We start from the raw sequence: 20190 nt of genomic DNA, 5'->3' as shown, positions 1-20190 counted from the left end.
GAATTCGGATCAAAGTGTGGCAGTGAAGGGGGAAGACGGAGGGGATGAGAATGAGGCAGAGCCTTTAGTCCCACAAGAAGCAGTCGGCCGACTTCAAAGGACCCCTGTCTCTGACAGCGTTCAAGAGTGGAGACAGGGTGCAGAACCTTGGCTCACCAGCCCCTGACATTGACCGATCTGGCAGTTTTGCCGTGGAGCACTCAGCACATGCTCATTTGCTGCCTTCATCAGTCTGTAGGTGCTGACTTTGCTGATAAGAGTCTCCACCGCAGCCAAGGGCCTCTTCCCACTTCCTCTCTTCATGCAGCTCTTCTCGTCAGAGAAGCCCAAGCCCACTCTCATCTGCTTTGCATCTCTAGCATCAGAGGCTTGGGATGGCAGATCGCAAATGATCATTGCAGCCTTTCCCTTTTGTGCTCTTGAATATGGAGCAGAGAGGCAAAGAGTGAGTAGCCAGAAGCAAGGAAATGTCTCTATCTCCAGAATGAGTCCAAAGTGAAGCTCCTCTGAAAATGTAACAGGGGGCTTTCTTTTTTTTTTTTTCAAGGAAAAAGTTGAACAGGATCTCATAGAGTCTCAATTCTACCAATTCTACCTGTTTTGTTAAAAACAGGAGGAGAGGAAAAAAGCAAGTCAGATGCTATCGCCTTAGTTGTCGTGGTGTGAAGAAGAATCTAAAAGACAGTCGTTACTTTTTAAATGGCAGTCCTGAGCAGGTTGCCTGGGAAGAGTGGGTTTTGTATCCCGACCCCACTGTTCGTGCCCCAAACTTGGAAGGACAGAGGTGAAAGTATCTTACAAAGGAAAAAATAAAATAATTGTGATCTAAAATTTTCTGCCTTGACAAAAATTAAAGTTCAGTTTACATTCTGTCGAATCTTCACTGCACCCCAGCTAACACCCTGCCGCTTACCTCACCTCTGCCTAACTTTGACACCTTTCATCTCAGAATACATGGTAAATACTAATTAATTTTCACAGCATTCCGAAGTTGCCCAAGTCATTCACACTGAGAGTGATGACAGGTTGGGCAGTAGGTAGCAATTGCCTTTGTTGTCATTACTCTTCTCCCATGCTGGGAAACTGAGGCATGGAAGTCTTCGGGTTCTGGACCTAATCAGTGGTGTTCCAGGAACCAAGCTTGAGCACTTCTGTCATCTCTGGGAAGTGGCTTTTTGTTCATCAGCGGTACTTTCCAATGTCAGCGCTTGTGTGTGTCAGCAGCTAAGATGACTCCTGTCCAAGGGGCCCCAAGTTCTTGGCCTCCTCTTGATCTCAGAAAAGTTCTCAGGGTAATTGAAGAAAATGGGGTGGGTGGGGAAGTTTGATGGTTGGGTGCTTGAAGGGATCTTAGCAAGGAAGGAGAGGGCCTTTGCGATTATGAATTAACATAGCTAGAAGGGACTGGATTGGAGACTCAGCTTTGTCCTTAAAACTCTGATAGAAAACTGGTAGGACTTGCACTAGCTTCTCCCTTAATAATGAAGCATCGCAAAGCCGTGGCCAAGCCTGACCCCTGGTCTCACTTACCCTGCCCCTGTGGGTGTTGTAACACCCTGTAAACTTGGAAGGGGGCCATATTGGGGTAGATTTGCTCGAGGCTTTATTGTTTCCATCTTCAATAGAGATCAACAGGACACTTGCTCTTAAGTTGATTGAGATGGTCTTAGAGTAGCTGGATAATTCAGTACCCGCTGAACTTTGATCATTTTGTTTAAGGGCTGGAAGAGAAAAGTGGACAATATCCACTAGGTAGAAAAGATTAGCCCAATGCGTACTTGTTAGATCCCCTCTTCATGATCTCTCGCCTCAGAAAAGTGGGAGAAAAAGAAACTGACATCATTTCGTGAATGTCCCTTCCCTACAGAATACATGGTAAATGCTAATTTGGTAAATACAACTCTGTATCTCAGCCGGAAAGGGAGAAAGAGGAAGTGGGAACTGACATTTATTGAGTGCCAACTCTAAGCTGATCGCTTTATATAAATACTTTAATCTTCCCTCACAGAACCCTCCTTGGTAGGTATGATTATTTGCATTTTTTAGAGACAGCTCTCATAGGCTCTCGTGGTTAGGAAGCCATGAGGCCAAAATTTAAAACCCAGGGCTCCCTTACTCCATGTTCTTTCCATGAATATTCTTATCATACTGAAGTGTGTATTTTAAATGAAGACAGACTTGATCCTGAACTCGGCCTGCAGGAGGAAAAGGACAGCAGTCAGGTACTGTCTTCTTCTACGACGTGGTTATAAGAACATTCTTAAAGACAGGAACGGTCAGGATGTCCAACTCGTTTCAAAACCCTGCCTGGCTGACGGATCCGATTCACTGAATGGGCACCTATCTTTCCAGGGCGTGGGATGCAGGTAATCAGCTTGTGGAGGGAGACACTCTACAATTCGTTTGTTAAAAAATCCAATTAGAGTTTACTCTTAATCATTTATCAGTAAATTTAAGGGTACCTTAAATAGAAGGGCCTTCAAAATCATACTGTTCTTACCCTCGTCATAAAATAATTATAGCCAAATTTATCGAGGTCTCATTATGTGCCAGGAACTGTCCTTTAGGCTTTGTATGTGTCATTTAATCCTCCTACAATCCTATAAGGAAGGTACTAATATTTTTTCCATTTACAGATAAAAGTACAGATGAAAGGCACAGAGAAGTTAAGTAACTTGCCCAAGGTTACACAGGAAGAAAGTACCAAAACTGGGATTTGAACTCCCAGACCTGGGCGCCTATCATCCATGTTTTCCCCATCTGTCACTGGGGAAAATTGTCCATAGATAGGAAGGGTCATTTCTGTGCTTGGAGAAGAAGAGTCTTCTTTTTTCATTTCCATTTCTAGAGCAATAGCCACATGAAGCACTAGATCCCTAAACCCACATACATGTCAACCTGCTGGAGAAGTTTGCAGAGTTTGACCCCAGGCCTTCATTACACAGCTTTGTTCTTCTCTCTCCTTCTCCCTAGCTGGTCTTCAGCATCCTCCTCTTGTGATGGGAATGAGGGGTGATTGTAGACTAGAGTCTTCACTCTCAGCTGTGGGTTCCCACCCTCTGGGACAGTCATTGTCCTGGACACCCACAGGCATTAAAGAGTGGCTGAAATCTACTCCGCGGACACAAAGGATTCCACCATCATCACTGTCCTCACTGAGGAGAGGCGGGCAGTTTACGCACTCTGAACATTCACGGTTGAGGTCAATGAACATGTTCTTATTTTGTCTAAATATAAGCGCGCGGACCTCGCTGGCTTCAAAGGAAGGTCTTGGTCGTTCTGGAGAGCGAGTGAGGGAGACGGCAGCAGCCTCAGCTCTTGATTTGGACTGCTGAAACTCACATCTGCCTACCTTTGCAGGTGTAAGCCAGGATCGCAGAATTACTCACTCCACTCAGATGTGTAAAGAAAACATAGTTTCTTTACTTTCTAAGTCCCTCTGGTGTCCTTTCTGAGCCCCCACCTGCTGGGTAGCAAAAGGGAAAAACTAATTTTGGTTTAAGAGGTTTGAAAACGTAGTCATTTAGTTATGTAAATGGTTTCTTTAGGCTTAACCCTGCATCTTCAGGTGAAGGCTCAGCCTTTCTCAGATTCCTCCCTTCTCCTGCTGCCTTCTCTATAAATGGTACTCATGGCTCTGAGACCAAACCCCTGGCTCCCTCACTCCACGGTGCCCTAGCAAGGGAGTTCACGGAGAATGGAAAAGAGCTCTCCTGCCCTTGACGTGCTCCTGATTTATCTTATTTTCCTTCAGGAGAGGAAATTTGCCTGGAGAGGAGAGGCCTCGAAGAGGAGGTCTGCTAGCCAGCTAGCCTCTGTCACAGGCAGAGGAATGTCTTCTGTACCCTAAGGGGAAAACTCTAAAATCGGAGTGCTTGGTTCTTGAGCCTTTAAAGAGTATAGATTACCCAGTTCCTTTTTTCAAGCCTGTTGTAGGTAACAGTACTGACCTGCCTGAGACATTATTCATCCAGGCAAAGCCTTTGGGACGTGGGCTGCAAGAAGAGAAATTTAGGGAGGAATTGAAATACTGTATTTGCTGAATACTGACCCTATTATATCAATGTTGGGCTTGGGGTGTTTAAAGGGGAGGAGGATTGTAGAATGTGCTTAAAAGCATCCCTCGAAGAAGAGGCAGTGTAGCACAGAGTTTAAATGCATGGACTTGGATCCAGATGGCTCTGCTATCTCCTTGTGATTTGGACAACTTTATTCACATGTAAACTCAGTTTCCCCATGCTTAAAACGAGTAATTAGCAGTATCTCCCTCATGAGGTGGTTACAAAGTTCAGACTTGTTAACATAAAGAATTTAAACATTTGCCTATCTCATAGCAAGCACTCAACAAATATTAGCCATTTAGATTCCAAACATGTGTAACATTAGATTTTAAGCCTTTGAAGCTTCTTATGTGTGATACTAGGGAAAAAGCATGAGTTTCCAAATAGACTGTTATTTGATCTTGACCAAAGTTATATGGCCTCTGGGAGGCATAATCCGAAAAAAATGAGGATACTCTCATAAGATAACTGTTAGAATGAAATGAAATAACGTATGTGAAACACTTAGCAAAGAGTTCGGCACATAACTGAGGTTCAGCCAATGTTTCGTGCCCTTTCTCCTGATGTCAGTAACACGCTCTCTTATACTTGTTTACTGTTATACCCTCAATCAAGAATCTAAGCCCTTTGTAATCTCTTAATGGGCTGGCTAGCGCATAGAAGCCCAGTAGATTCACTGACAGACGCAAATGAGCCACCAGATACGGGGCTCGAGACCCAGAACTTCTCCCCTGTCAAGCGCAGCTGGTCAGAGGACAATTCTTGGCTTCTGATCTTCAGATCTTCTGGGCACATATTTCTCCCTTCTCTGTATAAAATTGCACTGTGGCCTGTTGAAGGCATTTGTCTCTGCTTTATTCACATCACTCAACCCACACTTGGAGAGCAACGTGTTTGCATAAATACCAGCAGATGAATTTTTTTAAATATCACTTTTTCTCTCCTGGCACTCTGTGAGAGAAATGAGCAAATATAAACAGAAGAGTATCACACCAGAAACACAGCAGATGGGTTCCTGCTGGGGATCTGGACTTCCCTGGAGTTCACACATTTCGGAGGTTTAGGATTATGACAAAATCCACTCGTAATGCTCTTGCTTTTTATTTCTTGGGCACAGTAGAAATTGCTTAATGACTGGGCTTAACGTACACTTTCAGTCCAAATTTTCCCTGTGGGGAACAAGCAGGAGGCTGTAAGCCCTCCCTGTGGGAGAGGTGCCCTCCCTAAGCCTAGCGTAAATCCAGTTTGAGTAAGAAATCAAGGAGAAAGTTTATCTTCACTCTACGCTGCAAGGGCAGGGGAAAAAGGAAACTCTTCATTTCCAGTGTCAGATGGTTTCATGCTTATGACCAAGAGTTTATTATGAATATTAAAAAAAGAAAACGGGTTGCACACACTCCCGGACCTAGCCTGATTTGAGCCACCTCAGTTCAGAATATACATTCTGAGAAACGTATTTAAACCTGGGGAGTCGATCCTGAACCATCCTTAACTCCAGCCCACACCTTTGGTCCGGATTTGGTAAGATATTGTTTTTATCCATTCAGTCAACATATTTTATTGAGCATCTACTCAATATAGTAGATTAAGCACTTTACTAGGAGTGGGAATATAACAATGAAGAAGGCAAGTATGGTCCCTGACTTCGTAAAACTCAAGTCTCGTGGGAAAAGACTTATGATACAATCATGCTATTATACAGGTATGAAAAAGCACCATAAAGCAATGGTTTCTGTTTCCATCAACCATACTATGTCCCAAGGATTGGTTGGCCTTGGAGAAAATGGGAGGTGAAACGCCCCATGGCCTCCCGCGGTCAGAGCCACCCCAGGGTCTCTAAGACCGCCCCTTGGAAGAGCTCCTATCCCAAACAGTTGACTTGCTTGAGCCCTGATCTTCATGGCTTTCTTCATTCATGGGCTTCTCGAGAGAGAGTTATGAATGATCCTGCTGCCTATAGCGGTGGCCTCCAGAGCTCAGAGAGAGCTCCACCTGTAATCAATAAATATTAACTCATATTTTTATTACAAAGCGTGTTTGTCTAATTAGGTTTAACAAGGGAGACAGCATGATGTAGTGCAAAGACCATAGACTTTGAAGTCGGCCCTGGGTTCTAACCTTTACTCAAACGTTAATAGCATGTCTCTTTGTGTGAGTTATTTCAGTTTTCTGTGGTTTAATTGCCTCATGTGCAATGGGGAAAAGAACACTTAACTCTGGATTGTTGAAATTCTTAAATAAAATAATCACTAAGAAGTGCTTAGCATGGAGCACATTCTCCGGCATTATGCTCTGGAACTGTGTTCTATATGACACAGGACTTGTCTTTGAAAGAAAATAGCATTCGCATGAAATGTTTAATGACGACCATACAAGTATGAGCTATTTGGTAAACAGCAAATTGTATCCACAGCCGACTCTGCCCATCCTGACTAATGCCAACTCTTTCTGCGTCTGCTGCCCTAACTCTGCAGCTCTGCGACAAATCTCTCCAGCAAGTGACTCAACTGGGGAAATCCAAAGGAAATCAGAATAAGAGACAGTAAGACACTTTATAAACACTTTGAAATGAGATCCTCAGCTTTGTCACGCTAAGTGTATGTAGCCCCTCTCCTTTATTTCACTGTTCTTTTTACTCATTGAAAATATTATCTGTTATCTTCAGGATGCTCAGAAATGTTGGGCTAAAGATGGAACTTTAGATGGAACAAAGGTGGGCCACCTTTGGCAGGGATATACACGGCTAGATGCTGGTGACATTGCCTTAAGCAGTTTCTATGTCCTTTGAGATCTCTGTGCCAGGAATCTATGAGTCTTATGGCATCAGAAGGGTTAGATCCCCCAAGGAGTTGAATTGGCAGCTTCTTCTGACTGTCCTGTAGGTCTCTCCTGCAGCTTTCAGGTTACCAGTCCAGATATTGTAGGATTTACCACATGCCTAAATGATGGGGCTGATGAGAAAAGCTCCAAATTTTGTACAGTAATTAAAGAATTAGAGTTCTAAAAACTGGAAACAAATGCAATGTCTAAGACACTGGGGATGATTAAGTTGACTCTATGGATTATTAGTCAACCATTAATAATTACGGTTACATAATTTTCCATATGATAACAGGAAAAAAACGGTAAGTAGGATATAATTAGCAAAAAGCAACGAACAAAATTCTGTGTACAAAATGAGAGCAATGGGTTTGAAAGAATAAATCTGTGCCTATAAAAAGACTAGAAGGAAACACATTAACAAGTTAACATTTTGAATACTGGAACTGTGGCTAATTTTTCTTCCTACTTTTATTTTTATATCAAGTATACATTGTTTATATTGTCTTAAGAAGCATTTTGAAATGAAGACTTCCAAGGTCAAGAATATGGACTTCTTTGAGACGATTTTCATAAATGATTTTCAAAGAAGATTTTCAGTAATTCCCTGGCTGGCTTGGCTGAATGTGAGTCCAAGTGAGCAGAGGCAGCACTTTTAAAAAACTGAATGGGCTTCAGAAAGTGTGTGACGATCAAGTCTTGGGTTTTTTTTTTTTTTTTTTTTTTTTACGGTGGCTGTCGTTTTCTTTCTGGCTGCCAAGCCTTGTTAGCTTTCAGTGTCCCCACTTCCTCTTGAGATCAAGCTCTGCACTTTTCGAGTCATGGCATCTGGTTGTGCATGTATGCGGGATAGGGGTGGGAGAGCTGTGGGAGACGAACCCACAGGCTGGGCCAGGGAAGCGGAACACAGATGCAGGCTAAAAACTCTAAATGAACTTATTCCGTTTTCTTCTGTTTGTAAGCTAGTTCTCAAACTTTCTGGGTTTTGACCTAAAACAAGAACTAGACAGTTTGTGAGCAAATTCTGTCATCCTCATAATCTGAGACAGCCTCTCTCAGGGCACAGTTTATAATTTTTTTCCCCAAAAGATTCTATTCGCGGCCATACAATATCGACACTCCTGGATGCATCTGAGCCTCTGTTCCTCACACATGTGGTTTTTCTTTCTGGCTTCTTGTGATAGTGTAACAGACTTTGAGAAAGACTGTGATCTAGCCAGACAGACCCCCGTGAAATCGGACCATTAGCCGTGTTCCAAGGGCTCAGCCTATTCTACTTTTTATTTTTTTTCTTAGAAAAGTATTTCATGTCCTAAGATATCAGGACACATGCTCAGTGGCTTCTAAACCAAGCTGATCTCGATGGGGCTGTGTCCCCGGATCTCTCAGCAGAGCTACAGCCTTAGCTGCCCATCATGTTCGCCCCAGTGCTGCCTAAGCTTTGGCTATTCGGCTCCACCCTTATGCTTTGAGATAAGATTTTGGGAAAATGATGCATTCTTAAAAATCCGAACAAACAGAAAAGAAGAAATTTGACTTCTGCCCCAACTCTAGGGAACCAGATGCCATAGGACCAGAAGGGCTGTGGCCCTGAAGCAAAGTCACTCGCTGTGCGTCTGCTTAGCAGCCTTGCAGCAACCTGAACAAAGAATTCCAAGCCCTGGGACTCAGAACTTGTAAACAGAAAAGAACAGAAGTCAGCTGACTGGTCCAGCTGAGTTTTACTAGACAGCCCAGTGTTAGCAGTTCCCGCAGGGCCTCCTCTTAGCCTGAGTCAGCCAGGGTGTGACAAGCCACAGAGCTGATCTCACCTTTGCAAGCCAACTGAGTTCCCCGCCTCTCCGCCCACTCGGCTGCTGTCAGCCACCTCTGCCAACTTGTTCATTTTGTTTCTATTTTTCTCCTTCTCTCTCTCTCTGGGCAGCCACCTCCTCTTCTATTTATCCCCCAACACACACGCTGATCTTCAGAGCTCGGCTGTTGAAGTGTGGTGACTCATTTGTTACTTAGGTATTTTGGGTTCATTACTCTTCAGCCAGTTTACCCAGAAGAACCGCACAGAGCCAACACAGAGAAGAGAGGAAATGGGGGCGTGCTGATGGGAGGAGATGGGGCAGAAATCCAAGAGCTGCTATGGAAAAATTCAGCAGAGGTGCTGCTGTCCAAGCTCACACTCAGAGACCAAGGCCATTCCAAGAGCAACAATGAGAAGGAAACAGGGCTTTGATTAAAACTTCATTGAGAGGCCTGGACACACCCCCCCGTAGAGTTCTCCCACAGCGGAGATGGCGTGTTCAGGAATCCAAAAGAATCATCACTGCTCTTTGGGAATATTAAGAGCAACCACACCCAAGCTGCCGTGTTGACTGGGCCAAAGCAAGGTGGAAGGGTGCAGTTATGGGACAGCCAAGCAGCGCCTACAAAGCAAGACGTTTGCCCTAACCTTCAGTTTCCCCAGTCCGCAATATCCACGTGCCCTTGGCACAGCTATCTAGATTTGCTTTGTGGACAATATCTGGTAGAGTTGTTGCTGTCTTGACTAGACAGACACCGCTTATGTTGTGAACAATGGAAAAATCATGTGTGACAGGTCAGCCATAAGATTCACAGGGTTGAAACACTTCGAGAAAATTATTGTTTAGAAATTGATTTTCCTTAAATTGCTCCCTCAAGACTATTCAGTACAGGATGCTTCTGCTTACACTGTAAGCCTGCCTTATTCTCATTCTAATCTCTTTAGTAAGGGTATTGAATTACTGTTTGTGACATTTGCCATCCGTTTCTAGTTTAGGGTTTGCAAGATTAGCATGCTGGGAGCATTCATTCTTTTCTAATTATGCATTCTTTGATCCAACAAAATTCCCCAAATGCTTAATGTCAGAGCCAGCCCTTCAGGTCCAGACTGGGGCTTGGGATAGAGTCCAGGCTTCTGACAGGCAATTCCAGAACAGGATTCTGAACTCTAAGAGAAAGAAGCTGATGAGAATAGAGTGAGGATTGATTCATGTTAACTCTCATGATTATTGAGTTTGGGCTGTTAATTCCATTTTATGAAGCATGAGATGTTAAAATAGTACGTTGTACCCAACAGCTGCTCTATGCAAACCATTATACTGGAAGCAGTAATAAATAAAAAGAAAAAAGATATATGATGGATGATGGAAGAGAAAAAAGAAGAATCCAGATCTCTGATGACATCATGCCACTAGACATATATCATATAGATCACATTTTCTGATCTATAAAAACCTGACTTTAAAAAAAAAACTTACTTTAATTTACATTCACTAATAACTTTAAAAATACTTCTAAAGAACATTAAGAATAAATGACAATTCAAAGAAAAAAGCATAACTAAAATTGGATAATATAGAGCTAAATAATAAAATACATTTCGAAACTTGTGGGATTCAACAAAAACCACAGAGAAATTTACAGAGAGAAATGTACAAAAGTTTTAAAATGCTTATTTAGAAAAAATGAAGACTCGAAAGTAATGACCATGTGTCCAACTCAGGACATAAAGAAAGTAGGAGAAAAGAAATAATACTGTTTTAAAATAAAAATTAAATAGAAAACAAAGTTATGGTAAAAATGATCATGAAAACAGAAAGCTGGTGCTTTGAGAAGACTAATAAAACTGACAGAGATTAAAAGGGAAAATCACTACATATATAGTAGAATTTTTAAGAAATAAGAGAATGCTATGAATGCCACACAACTAAGTTTGAAAACTTACATGAAATGACCAGTTCCCTAGAAAAATGAAACTTACTAAAACTGACTCAAGAAGAAATAGAAAATTAGAGAGCCATAGCTATTTTTAAAAAGTTGAATTGGTAGTTTCGAATCTACCTACAAAAACAAAACAAAACACATGAGAGCCAGATGGGAGAACTTGTACTACTACAAATCAAGTTAGTATAAATCAGTAACAATTAAGATAATGTGAGCTTGACCAAGGGACAGACAAATAACCAATGAAACAGAACAGAGACCCCAGAAACTGTTCCACACATATAAGAAAAATTGCCCTAAGACAAGTGGATGGTGTTACAAATCGATCAAGATATGGGACTAAGGCTATTGGTTTCCCCATAAAAAGATAAAATTACAATTACCCTGCACCATGTACCAAAATTAATTCTAAGTGGATTAGACTCCTAAATGTCACAGACACACTTTAAAAATTTAAAAGAAAATACGGAAAAATATTTTTAAGATCTTGGGAAAGGAAATTATTTTAAAAATAAGATGTCAAAAGCACAAATCATGAAGGTTCAGATTGATATATTTCATTATATTAAAATGAAAGCTTCTTTAAAACAAAAACATTCAAAGTGAGAGGTCAAGCCAGCAGAGAGCAGTGTATATTTACAATGTATAGAACCTCCCGAATTAATATTATGAATAATATATCCCATAAATTACTGAGAATAAGACAACTCGACAGGAGAATATGGACAAAAGATATGAACAGGTGCTTCACAAAAAGGAACGCTAAAATTGTTGACTAAATGTAAGAAAAAATGGTCAATGTATGTGTAATCAGAGATAAAACTACTAGGTATCACTTTATACCTATCAGACTAATGAAATTTTTAAAAAGTCTGCGTGTTGGTGAGGATAGGGGTGCTTGTTTTCATACAGGTTCCATGAGGACAGGGACTTCCTTTTGTTCACAAGCATCATCTCCTACAATAGTGCCTACAATAGTGGCTGGCATTGCAGGCAAGTGAGGACAAACTGGTAGTTGAAGATGCATATAATCTAACACTCCACTCATAAGAATAGGAGTCACAGAAAGGTATCCTAGAACAACCCTTTTACATGTGCACAAGAGATCATGTCCAAGTATATTTATTATTTCAAAATAGCAACAAATTGGAAGAGAATAGATAAATAGATTATGGAATATTTATACAATTCAGTAATATATGCCAGCAAAACACATGCATTAGAACGATCATATACCAGTGTGGATAGAGTATTATATTATTTTTCTGTACTTAAAATATATTTGCTTGAAATATGTCATTAAAAGAGTTACATATCATCTTTTAGGGGGTTGAAAAAATGTTAGATAGACAAAAATTTCAATATAAAACCAAATGTGATAATTTACAGTAATTTTTGCTACCCAAACGTTAAAGAAAAAAACATATGATAAGTGATATGAGAATCCTAAAAGAGGAGAAATTAATCTCTGCAGAAGGGATCAGAGAAGTGTTCATGGGTGAAGATACATTTAATATTTAAATAGTTAGAAATGGAGCAAAGAGATTCTTGGTGGAGGGGACAGAGGCCTGGGTTTAGAAAATAAAGCACTGAGAAAATGCGGCGTGTTCTCAAGGTGTGTTTGGAAGTTCAGTTTGTCTGGTATCACGGTTGAGTACAGAAGAATGGTGAAAGATAGGTTGGGATAAAATCTTGGAGAAATTTAAATACCAAGTTGAATTGTTGGGTAGAAAACCTGAACTGCCTGAGGTGTGTACTCTGGTGCCTGGATTTGTGTTTTGAGTACTTAGGCACCGTTCGAATTTATTTCCTTGGGAGCTCGGTTTAAGATATTTGCCTTATGAATTGGGTTTTTCCACTTAAAAATTGAAATATCACTAAGATACCCAGACATTCATAATAACTGTATTAACACATTCATTTAAGGAAATGATACAATTTAGAAAAACATGTAAGTAAATGTAGATATCTAATTTAATGAAGAGCTTTTTTTTCATACTTTTTTCACTGTTATCACTAGTGTATCACGAATTTTCCCTCTGCCTCGAGTATAAAACAACTTTTTATTCACTTGACCTTATTTTTAGACTCAGTCTCAGTGACTCATTTGTTCATTCATTTCATTCTACTAATATCTAAAACAGCTTATGCCAAATAATAATGGTCCTTGCTTAACGGAGCATACATTCTAGGACAAGACATAGAAGTAAACCAGCAATGACAATAGAAGTGACAGAGGTATGCACAGAATGTTCTCGTAGAACAGATGAGGGACAACTAATCGGGGCGTTAAGAAAGTCTTCCGGGGGATGGAGATACTTGAGAAGAATGCTCAGCAGTTAGTTAGCTGGACCAGAGAGGAGAGCATCCGGGGAGGAGGCTCAAGGGCATGAAACATCCTGTGCATATGGTCAAGTGTGATCAGAAAAAAGAAAGTCTAAGGATGCTTAGTGGGAAAAAGGCCAAAGACGTAGGCGGGGCACATGATGAAGGATTAGGTGTCAAGTGAATGGGAGGTGAAAGTGGAGACAGGCATGTGATAGGTCGACTTTACACACTTGCCTTTGAAGGAGAGAGAGAGGGGCTCGAGCTGGGAGAGGAGAGCAACGTGTGGAAGCGTGGACGTTGTTTTCAAAGAGAGGAGAGATTAAAATATTTATATGCCATCAGGAAAGATCAAATGAAGGGGAAGCGGAGAGTAAAGGAGAGACAGGAGATGATTAATAGAGTGAGAGTTCCCTGAAGAGGAGGCAGAGACCAGGTGGAGGATGAGCCATGAACTGGAGAAAAAGTTACGCCGAGACAGGAGCTGAGGAGAAAAGGGTATCGTTAGAGTTTTTAGTTCTTAGTTTTTAGGCGCTGGGGGCGGTCTCAAGGAATTTCAACCTGATGGCTTTAATTTTCCCATAGAGTAGAAAGATAGTTTGCTGAAAACGAGGGTGTTGAGGGTTTGAGGAAGAGGTCAGAAGAGCTGTTAAGAAGAATGACAGAAGGGACAGGTTAGCAGCAGCTTGAGAACCACCAGAAGCTGGAGCAAATGTATCTGATGGCTTATAGCTGCTGGGTGCACAAGTACAGAAGGCAGGAAGTCAATAATCGAGGATGGAACGTTATAGAGTCCTCAAAATACATGGACAGGGAAGTGGTTAAAACACATAGAGGAGGAAGAGGGCTGGGAGGAGGTTTAGAGGGCAAGGCCGCTGGTGTTGAGGAGTCAGGGAAATGTGAGATAATGTGACGTGAGTCTTCCACGTGGACCCTGGAGTTTCACAGTCTGATTGAGGCAGAAGAGGTGGGAGCGGGGAAGGTTTGTGAACCAGATACCAAGTCCTAGGTGAAGGTTGGAAGACTCATGATCCCAGCCAGCTCCGGTACGTCAGTCAAGACTGCAGGGTGGTTTCACCAAATGAGAAGCCATCTGAAAGAGGGCAGTGAGGTGTCATTTCTGCATTCCTCATAAGCCACTTGTTTGTTTGTTCATTTATCTTTTCATCCATCCTTTCATTCCGAACCTTCAACAATTTAAAAATATTTATTGAATATTTACTATGTGCCATCACTGGAGGTAAAAAAGACACGTGCCAATCCATTAGTTCCGAAACACACATTCCTCACATCCCCCCCACCAACCCCTCCAATTTTCGAATAGCTCTGAAAACAATTGGAACACTTCTTACGCTGATGTCAGCCAGGCTGAGGTCGTGGTGTAGTTGTCATGCTCTGCTCAGGCTCAAACTTAGTCATGTTGTCATTACTTCAGCTGAGTTAAGTATACTGCTGGTAATAACATGTTGAGCTAAGTTGCTGTTTAAAATCCCCAAAATTACACAATCGTTTGGCATTGAAATGAAAAGTTATTGTATTTGCAAAAGGCATGAAAATAGTGGGACATGAATTTCATACTTGTAAAGCAGATATTTATCATTGAAGACATTACCACAATTCCACATATTATTGCAAAAAACAAGAACCAAGTGTTTTATCGGACCCTCGAAAGAAAAAATACCCACAAAGGGATAAAATGGTGTTATGTTTATTACTGATATATACACAAAGAATTGCCTAAGATAAGCCAAGCAATGCAATGGAAGACCCGGAGAATCATCCCATATCTCAAAACCATGAGAGGCTGGTTTGACTAATTTTCGGGTTACAGGGTTGTAGTTAAGGCATCGTGCCATAGTTTAGTTGGCAGGATTTTTTTTTCTTGGCGATACATAAAATAATGGTGTGTCTTACAATTAAATGTGTCTCAGAATGGCCAACATATGATCATTCATGTCCTAGAACTATCTAAACATTTTCTTTTATAGAAACATAGAATATCAGACCTATAAGAACCGATGCCTTCCTTTCCAAATAAGGAAATCGAGTCCAGAAGGAAAGTGGCGGGGCCCAGGCTTACACCCCACACAGCTGGGGTGTAAGAAGGCAAAAGAAGTTAATTTGCCACAGAGGATATTGTCATGCCTTCTGGCAAAAGGAGCGAAAAAGGATAAAAATTACACGATGGCTTAATGGCGCAGACCTCCATTAAAAACCCTATGACTGCTTTTTTTTCTTCCTTTGGAGAGGACAATAAACAAGCCTCGTAAGCACTAATCTTTGACAACAGGCTTCTGGCTTATGCCCGCCGTCTATATCTGTTTAATCTCCTTAATCGCTGGCCTTTATAATTAAAATATTTCATAGAGCACATGCTCTCAGTGTCCCTTTTTATTTTTCTCAAGAAAAATTTAAGACACATAGGCAGTTTAAAAATAGATAGAGCTAGCAATCTATTATTTGGGATGGTATATATTGTTTTCAATACCTAAAAAACTAAGTGACTTCACTGTTAGTCCTCCCCTGCATTAGTTAAGGAAAGGGGGTGTCCAAACTTGAGAGGGAGAATTAAGGGAAGAGCAGCGGTGATACCCATCCCGTCCGACTGATGACACCACCACGAAGAAACCAGAGAGAGTTCTCACTTCTACCGCATGCTTTCTGGTCCACGTATCACAGAAGCAATCTCTTTCCTTATTGTCCACAGCTCCTAATATTAGTAAGAAAAGATTTTTTTAAAAAAGAGTGTGAAAATAAGATGAAAGATACTTAATTTTCTATTTTTGCAGTGGAAAGCTACAGACTCTTGTGAGAATTTCATGGCCAGCATTTGGCATTCACCCTTTTAGATCTAGTATCTTTACTAAATAAGATTCAAATTTGGGTTTTGTTTGTTTGGGGTTGTAATAGCTGCTAATGTTTCTACTTTTATTAAATAATGGCATTCTGGTCACCAGCCATACTAGTCGGTTATAAATTATTTCCTATTTACTAATGAATCAGTCTAAAGGCATTGGGAGACTGTAAAAGACACTATGAGAGACAATATTTCTCTCTTCTCCCCTCTTTGAGGCACCTTTTATCTTTAAGCATTTCCAACATAGGAGAGGTTTGCCCTTTCCTGATAGTAAAACTGATCCATAGTGTGTCTTGTTATACATTCTTCTGCTCTTTCTTAATTGCAACTAAAAAGGTTACAAGTTTTAAATAGCCAATGGCTGGTTCTGTTTTCAGAAAGCACAATTAGAGTAATTCATTCACGGTGGCTTCCAGTTTTTCCATATTAACTCCAAAAAAACTCATCCATCTTTTGTCCCTTTTTCAAAACTGGAAGGTTGGTAATTGAAAAAGAAATTAAAAAAAAAAAAGAAAGAAAAAAGAAAAACCGGAAAGTTGGCATGCATTCGACTTCACTCTGAAGCAACATTCTGACGATCACCCTATCTGCTTTGACGTCAAGGAAGACAGCATTGGAGTACCTTTCAGAGGGAGGATGAAAGGGAGGCTTCCTCATTTTGCAAGACCCACGCCATGTGGCTGAGAAGTCAACTACTGTGAGTTTATCTCCTGCACTGTTCAAGGCTTCCTGGAAAGCATACTTTCTCTCTACCTGCTTCACCATTTTGGCTGCTGGGGTCTGATGAGTGACTGTCAGATCCGATGGAAGTGGATCCAAACCATGGGACCAAGCTTCCTGATCCTTTTTCTACGCATGCTTTTCCATTAAAAGATCAGTTGTATATACAGTTGCGTATCTTGTTTTGCTTATTTGACTATCATTACAAGCATTTTCTTATATTACTAACACTCTTACATGCAATTATTAGTAGTAGCGTACTATCTCACTGTTAGCATACTTTTTTTTTTAACCCATGCTCCTGTGTTCATAGATTTAGGGTGTTTTCAGGCTTCTGCTACTCTAAATAACGCTGTGACAAACATCTTTGTGCATTAATCTTTTCCTGTGCGACATGAGATTCACCCTGAGGGCGATGGGTACACCACCCTGCCCTTTTGCACTTTCTCAAGCAGGGCAAGACGTTGGGGATGGGTAAGAGAGTTTAGAGGGCCAGCGTGGGTTGGTGCCTGACAATCCCAGCTCTGGGACCAGAAGATACAGGAATCTCTGCAGAATACCTTCAAAACCATTCTTTCTTGCCTTTCCACTCAAATGATATACTCCATGAGGACAGAGTAGACCCCAGACCTCCACGTACCCTTGCAGCCGGGAACACACAACATCCAGGATCAAGGTCAGGAGACTGGGCTCCGGCCCGGGTGGGAGTAATCCCCTAGCTTGACACTTAGTAACTTCAAAGGGCAATCTGATCCGAAAGCCCTTAGGTCACGCTTTCTTACACAGCTGTCAGAACACACACCCTGTAAACAGGAAATGCCTTAGCAAGTACAACTGAGTACATCTTATTTCTATTTTTTAAGAAACTATTACAAAGCCGGAGCAGAGGGTGACATTTATCTGGCATCACAGTTGACAAGTTAGAGCTGCTCCCTGACAGCCTAGTTTTATGTTCCCGGCCATTGCGTGCCTACTGCTGGTTAACAGGTGCTTAAATAGTCTCAGATTAATCAATAACTCATTTTGCCTTGTAAAATGAGTGTCTCTGTCAAGGAAGTTGTAAGTTACACAGCTCGTTTTTGCTGTCATAGAAAAGGACAAGATTGATAAACCCTAAGCCGATATTTAGATACCTCTATACTCGGAATATGGAAAATTTAGCACAGGGTAAAAGGAAAACCATTAAAACCAAGGATGGGGAGGCTCTAGTTGATTGAATAGTATCAGGAAAGGCTAAAATTAAGAAGTGGTGACTTCCAGAAAAGACTTAGCTATATGGAGAGCACAGTACTAATCCGCCCCTTGCATCAGGTTCCACCCCGCCCCTTCCCTGGCCATGTACCATCTGTTTCTCATCGGCTTGGCTGTTTCGCACCATAGGGCCTTTACGTGTGCCCCACAACACCTGGAATGCTCCCATTCCTCTCTCCTCCGCTCTTCGGCAAATTCCTGCTCATCTTTCAAGGCTGAGATGCCACTTGATTTGGTTATAGCATGAAGACAACATAGTATAGAGCGGAGAACTTGGACTTTAGAGTGAGACGTAACTGGGTTTCAATATTGGTACCATTTTTTACCACATGGGTAACCGTGGACAAATTGGTTTAACATCCGTGAGTCTGTTTCCTCCTCGGTTAATGGAGCTAATACCTTGCTCGCTGAAGTGTAGTGCATATCAATCACGTGACTGTACAAAGTGCTCGACTACATAGAGCGCTTGGCTTACAGTAGACACTCAATAAATGTGAATTCCCTTCTGCCATGCCATCTTCCAAGCCTTCCTTAATTCTCTGGGCAATGTGATTTTATTCAAAACTGAGAGTATGAACCTGTGTCTTTTCTGAGTCTGTAGTACCTACATAGTATTCAAATTCTTCATGCCATGCTGAAATGATAAGGTTTCCAGATGAAACTTTTAATTCATTTACTTATTTGACAGATATTTATTTAATGACATCAGATGGCGTTTATCCCAGCATTTGTGTTCTTAATATGTTTTTCCTTCTTTTAGAATAAAGTTTCTCAACTTTGACACTATTGACATTTGGCCCAGATAATTCTTCACTGTAGGGGGCTGACCTGTGCGTTGTGGGATGTTGAGCAGCGTCCCTGGCCTCTACCCACTAGAAGCCAGTGATGACTCCCCCAAGTCAGATGGGACAACCCAAAATGTCTCCAGACATTGACTGGCCCCTGGTTGAGAAAAACTGCTCTCGAACTTTGCTCCCCTGGTTATTCCTTCACCTCTAGTGTCTGTATTCAGCCTTTATTGGTACCTTTCTCTCCTAAAAATATGCTATTTTCTCCAGTGTCTCAGGACAAATAAATCCAATGCAAAACCCACTCCCTTCATAGTCAAGTTCTCCAGAAGTGCAGCCTGCCTTCGCTCCTTTCCATCCATTCTTCCACCTGCTGCAGTCAGGCCCCTCCACCCCCGTGGGAAAGTGCTCTGCCCAAGTTCCCACTGAAAAATGGCTAAATCCTGTGTCTTCTTTCCACTGCTCACCTTGTCTTAACTCTGTGATATTCGACACTCCATAAATCGTGTAACGTCTTTCTTTCCTGGTTCTTCTTTAACCCTCTTTCACAATCCCGAGGGGGTCTCCCTTGCTCTGCCTCTTAAATTCTTCCATTCCCACAGCTTCTGTTCTTGACCTTTTCTCTTTGCTCTCCCCAGTGCACATACACCCATTGCCCAAGCTTTAATTCTAATATAACATCAACTCCAAAATGGTTGGTTCCAGCCCAGATTTCTCCCCGAAGTACCAAACTTATATGGATATCCACTGTGTGTCTCACAGACATCTCGAAGAGAACTTTCTCCCTGATCTCCTCTTCCCAAAGCTGTTTCTCCTCCCAGCTTCCCATGCCCCATCCCTTCTTCCCAGCGGGGCACCGTGCGAACATTAGGCCCTGCTGTTGGAGTAGAGATGGTCATCTTAGGTTACTTAGTAACGAAGGCCAAGCCAGTTCCTCCTCGTCCTAGGCCCTCCTCACAACCTTTGGCTGTACCCTACTTGGAGCAGCAAACCTTAGTATTACTTTAAGTGAGATAAACTCCGTGAAGCACCCAGCACATAGTAGGCAGCTCCTTTTCCTTGTGATTTTCTTCTGGAAGATACACTTGAGAAGATTAAGAGTTTCGTATGAGTACTGAGATTAAAAGTGACTTTGTTCTCGAAATTTTTCCCCATTGAAAAGAAGTTATCTTTGCAACTAAGGAAAAAACATTTTGCTAAAACACCCTGAGAAGCACATCTAATCATGCCACTCCTCTTTATTGGCTGTTCATTGCCCTCGTGGTTAAGTCTAAACCTCTAAGCATGACTTGCAATTTGGCCTTGATATTGTTATAAAACCGTATCTTATGCTGTACTACCTCCCTACACTTTACACACTCTGGCAACTCCAAACCTTTTCCAGATCCCTGAATGAGCCAGGCTGTTGCCTGTTTCTGCGTGGGATTCTCCCACTGCGTGGTGACTGACCCATGCCCTCCATCCCTTCCCTTCCATTTGTGCTCCTAGGCAGCCCACACTTACACGCACACTCTGGGACACCTGGCCAATTCCCATTTCTCAAAACACACCTCTCCGATCCCTTTCCTTCCTTCCTTCCTTCCTTCCTTCCTTCCTTCCTTCCTTCCTTCCTTCCTTCCTTCCTCCCTCC

General features: G+C 41.7%; 1 protein-coding gene across 2 annotated transcripts; it reads right to left on the bottom strand.

The window, feature by feature from the left end:
- Positions 1–16227: 16227 nt before the first annotated feature.
- On the bottom strand, positions 16228–16566 carry LOC102882423 (thioredoxin-like). 2 transcript variants are annotated; one of them, XM_025052199.1, is made up of 2 exons: positions 16424–16566; positions 16228–16357 (listed from the first exon to the last, which is right to left on the bottom strand). In XM_025052199.1, exons 1-2 carry the CDS (start codon positions 16564–16566, stop codon positions 16228–16230), a joined length of 273 nt encoding a protein of 90 aa, XP_024907967.1. The 2 variants fall into 2 exon arrangements, with proteins under 2 accessions (XP_024907967.1, XP_024907966.1); XM_025052198.1 differs by having other exon boundaries at positions 16228–16566.
- Positions 16567–20190: the final 3624 nt, after the last annotated feature.

Source organism: Pteropus alecto, unplaced genomic scaffold (genome assembly GCF_000325575.1).
Source record: "Pteropus alecto unplaced genomic scaffold, ASM32557v1 scaffold106, whole genome shotgun sequence".
NCBI lineage: Eukaryota > Metazoa > Chordata > Mammalia > Chiroptera > Pteropodidae > Pteropus > Pteropus alecto.
The sequence above is the reverse complement of the archived record's forward strand: the minus strand, read 5'-3'. Positions and strand labels throughout refer to the sequence as shown.

What these genes read in the sequence shown, in the direction of transcription:
- LOC102882423 (XM_025052198.1), bottom strand. Translation starts at nt 16,566, where the DNA reads ATGGTGAAGCAGGTAGAGAGAAAGTATGCTTTCCAGGAAGCCTTGAAC.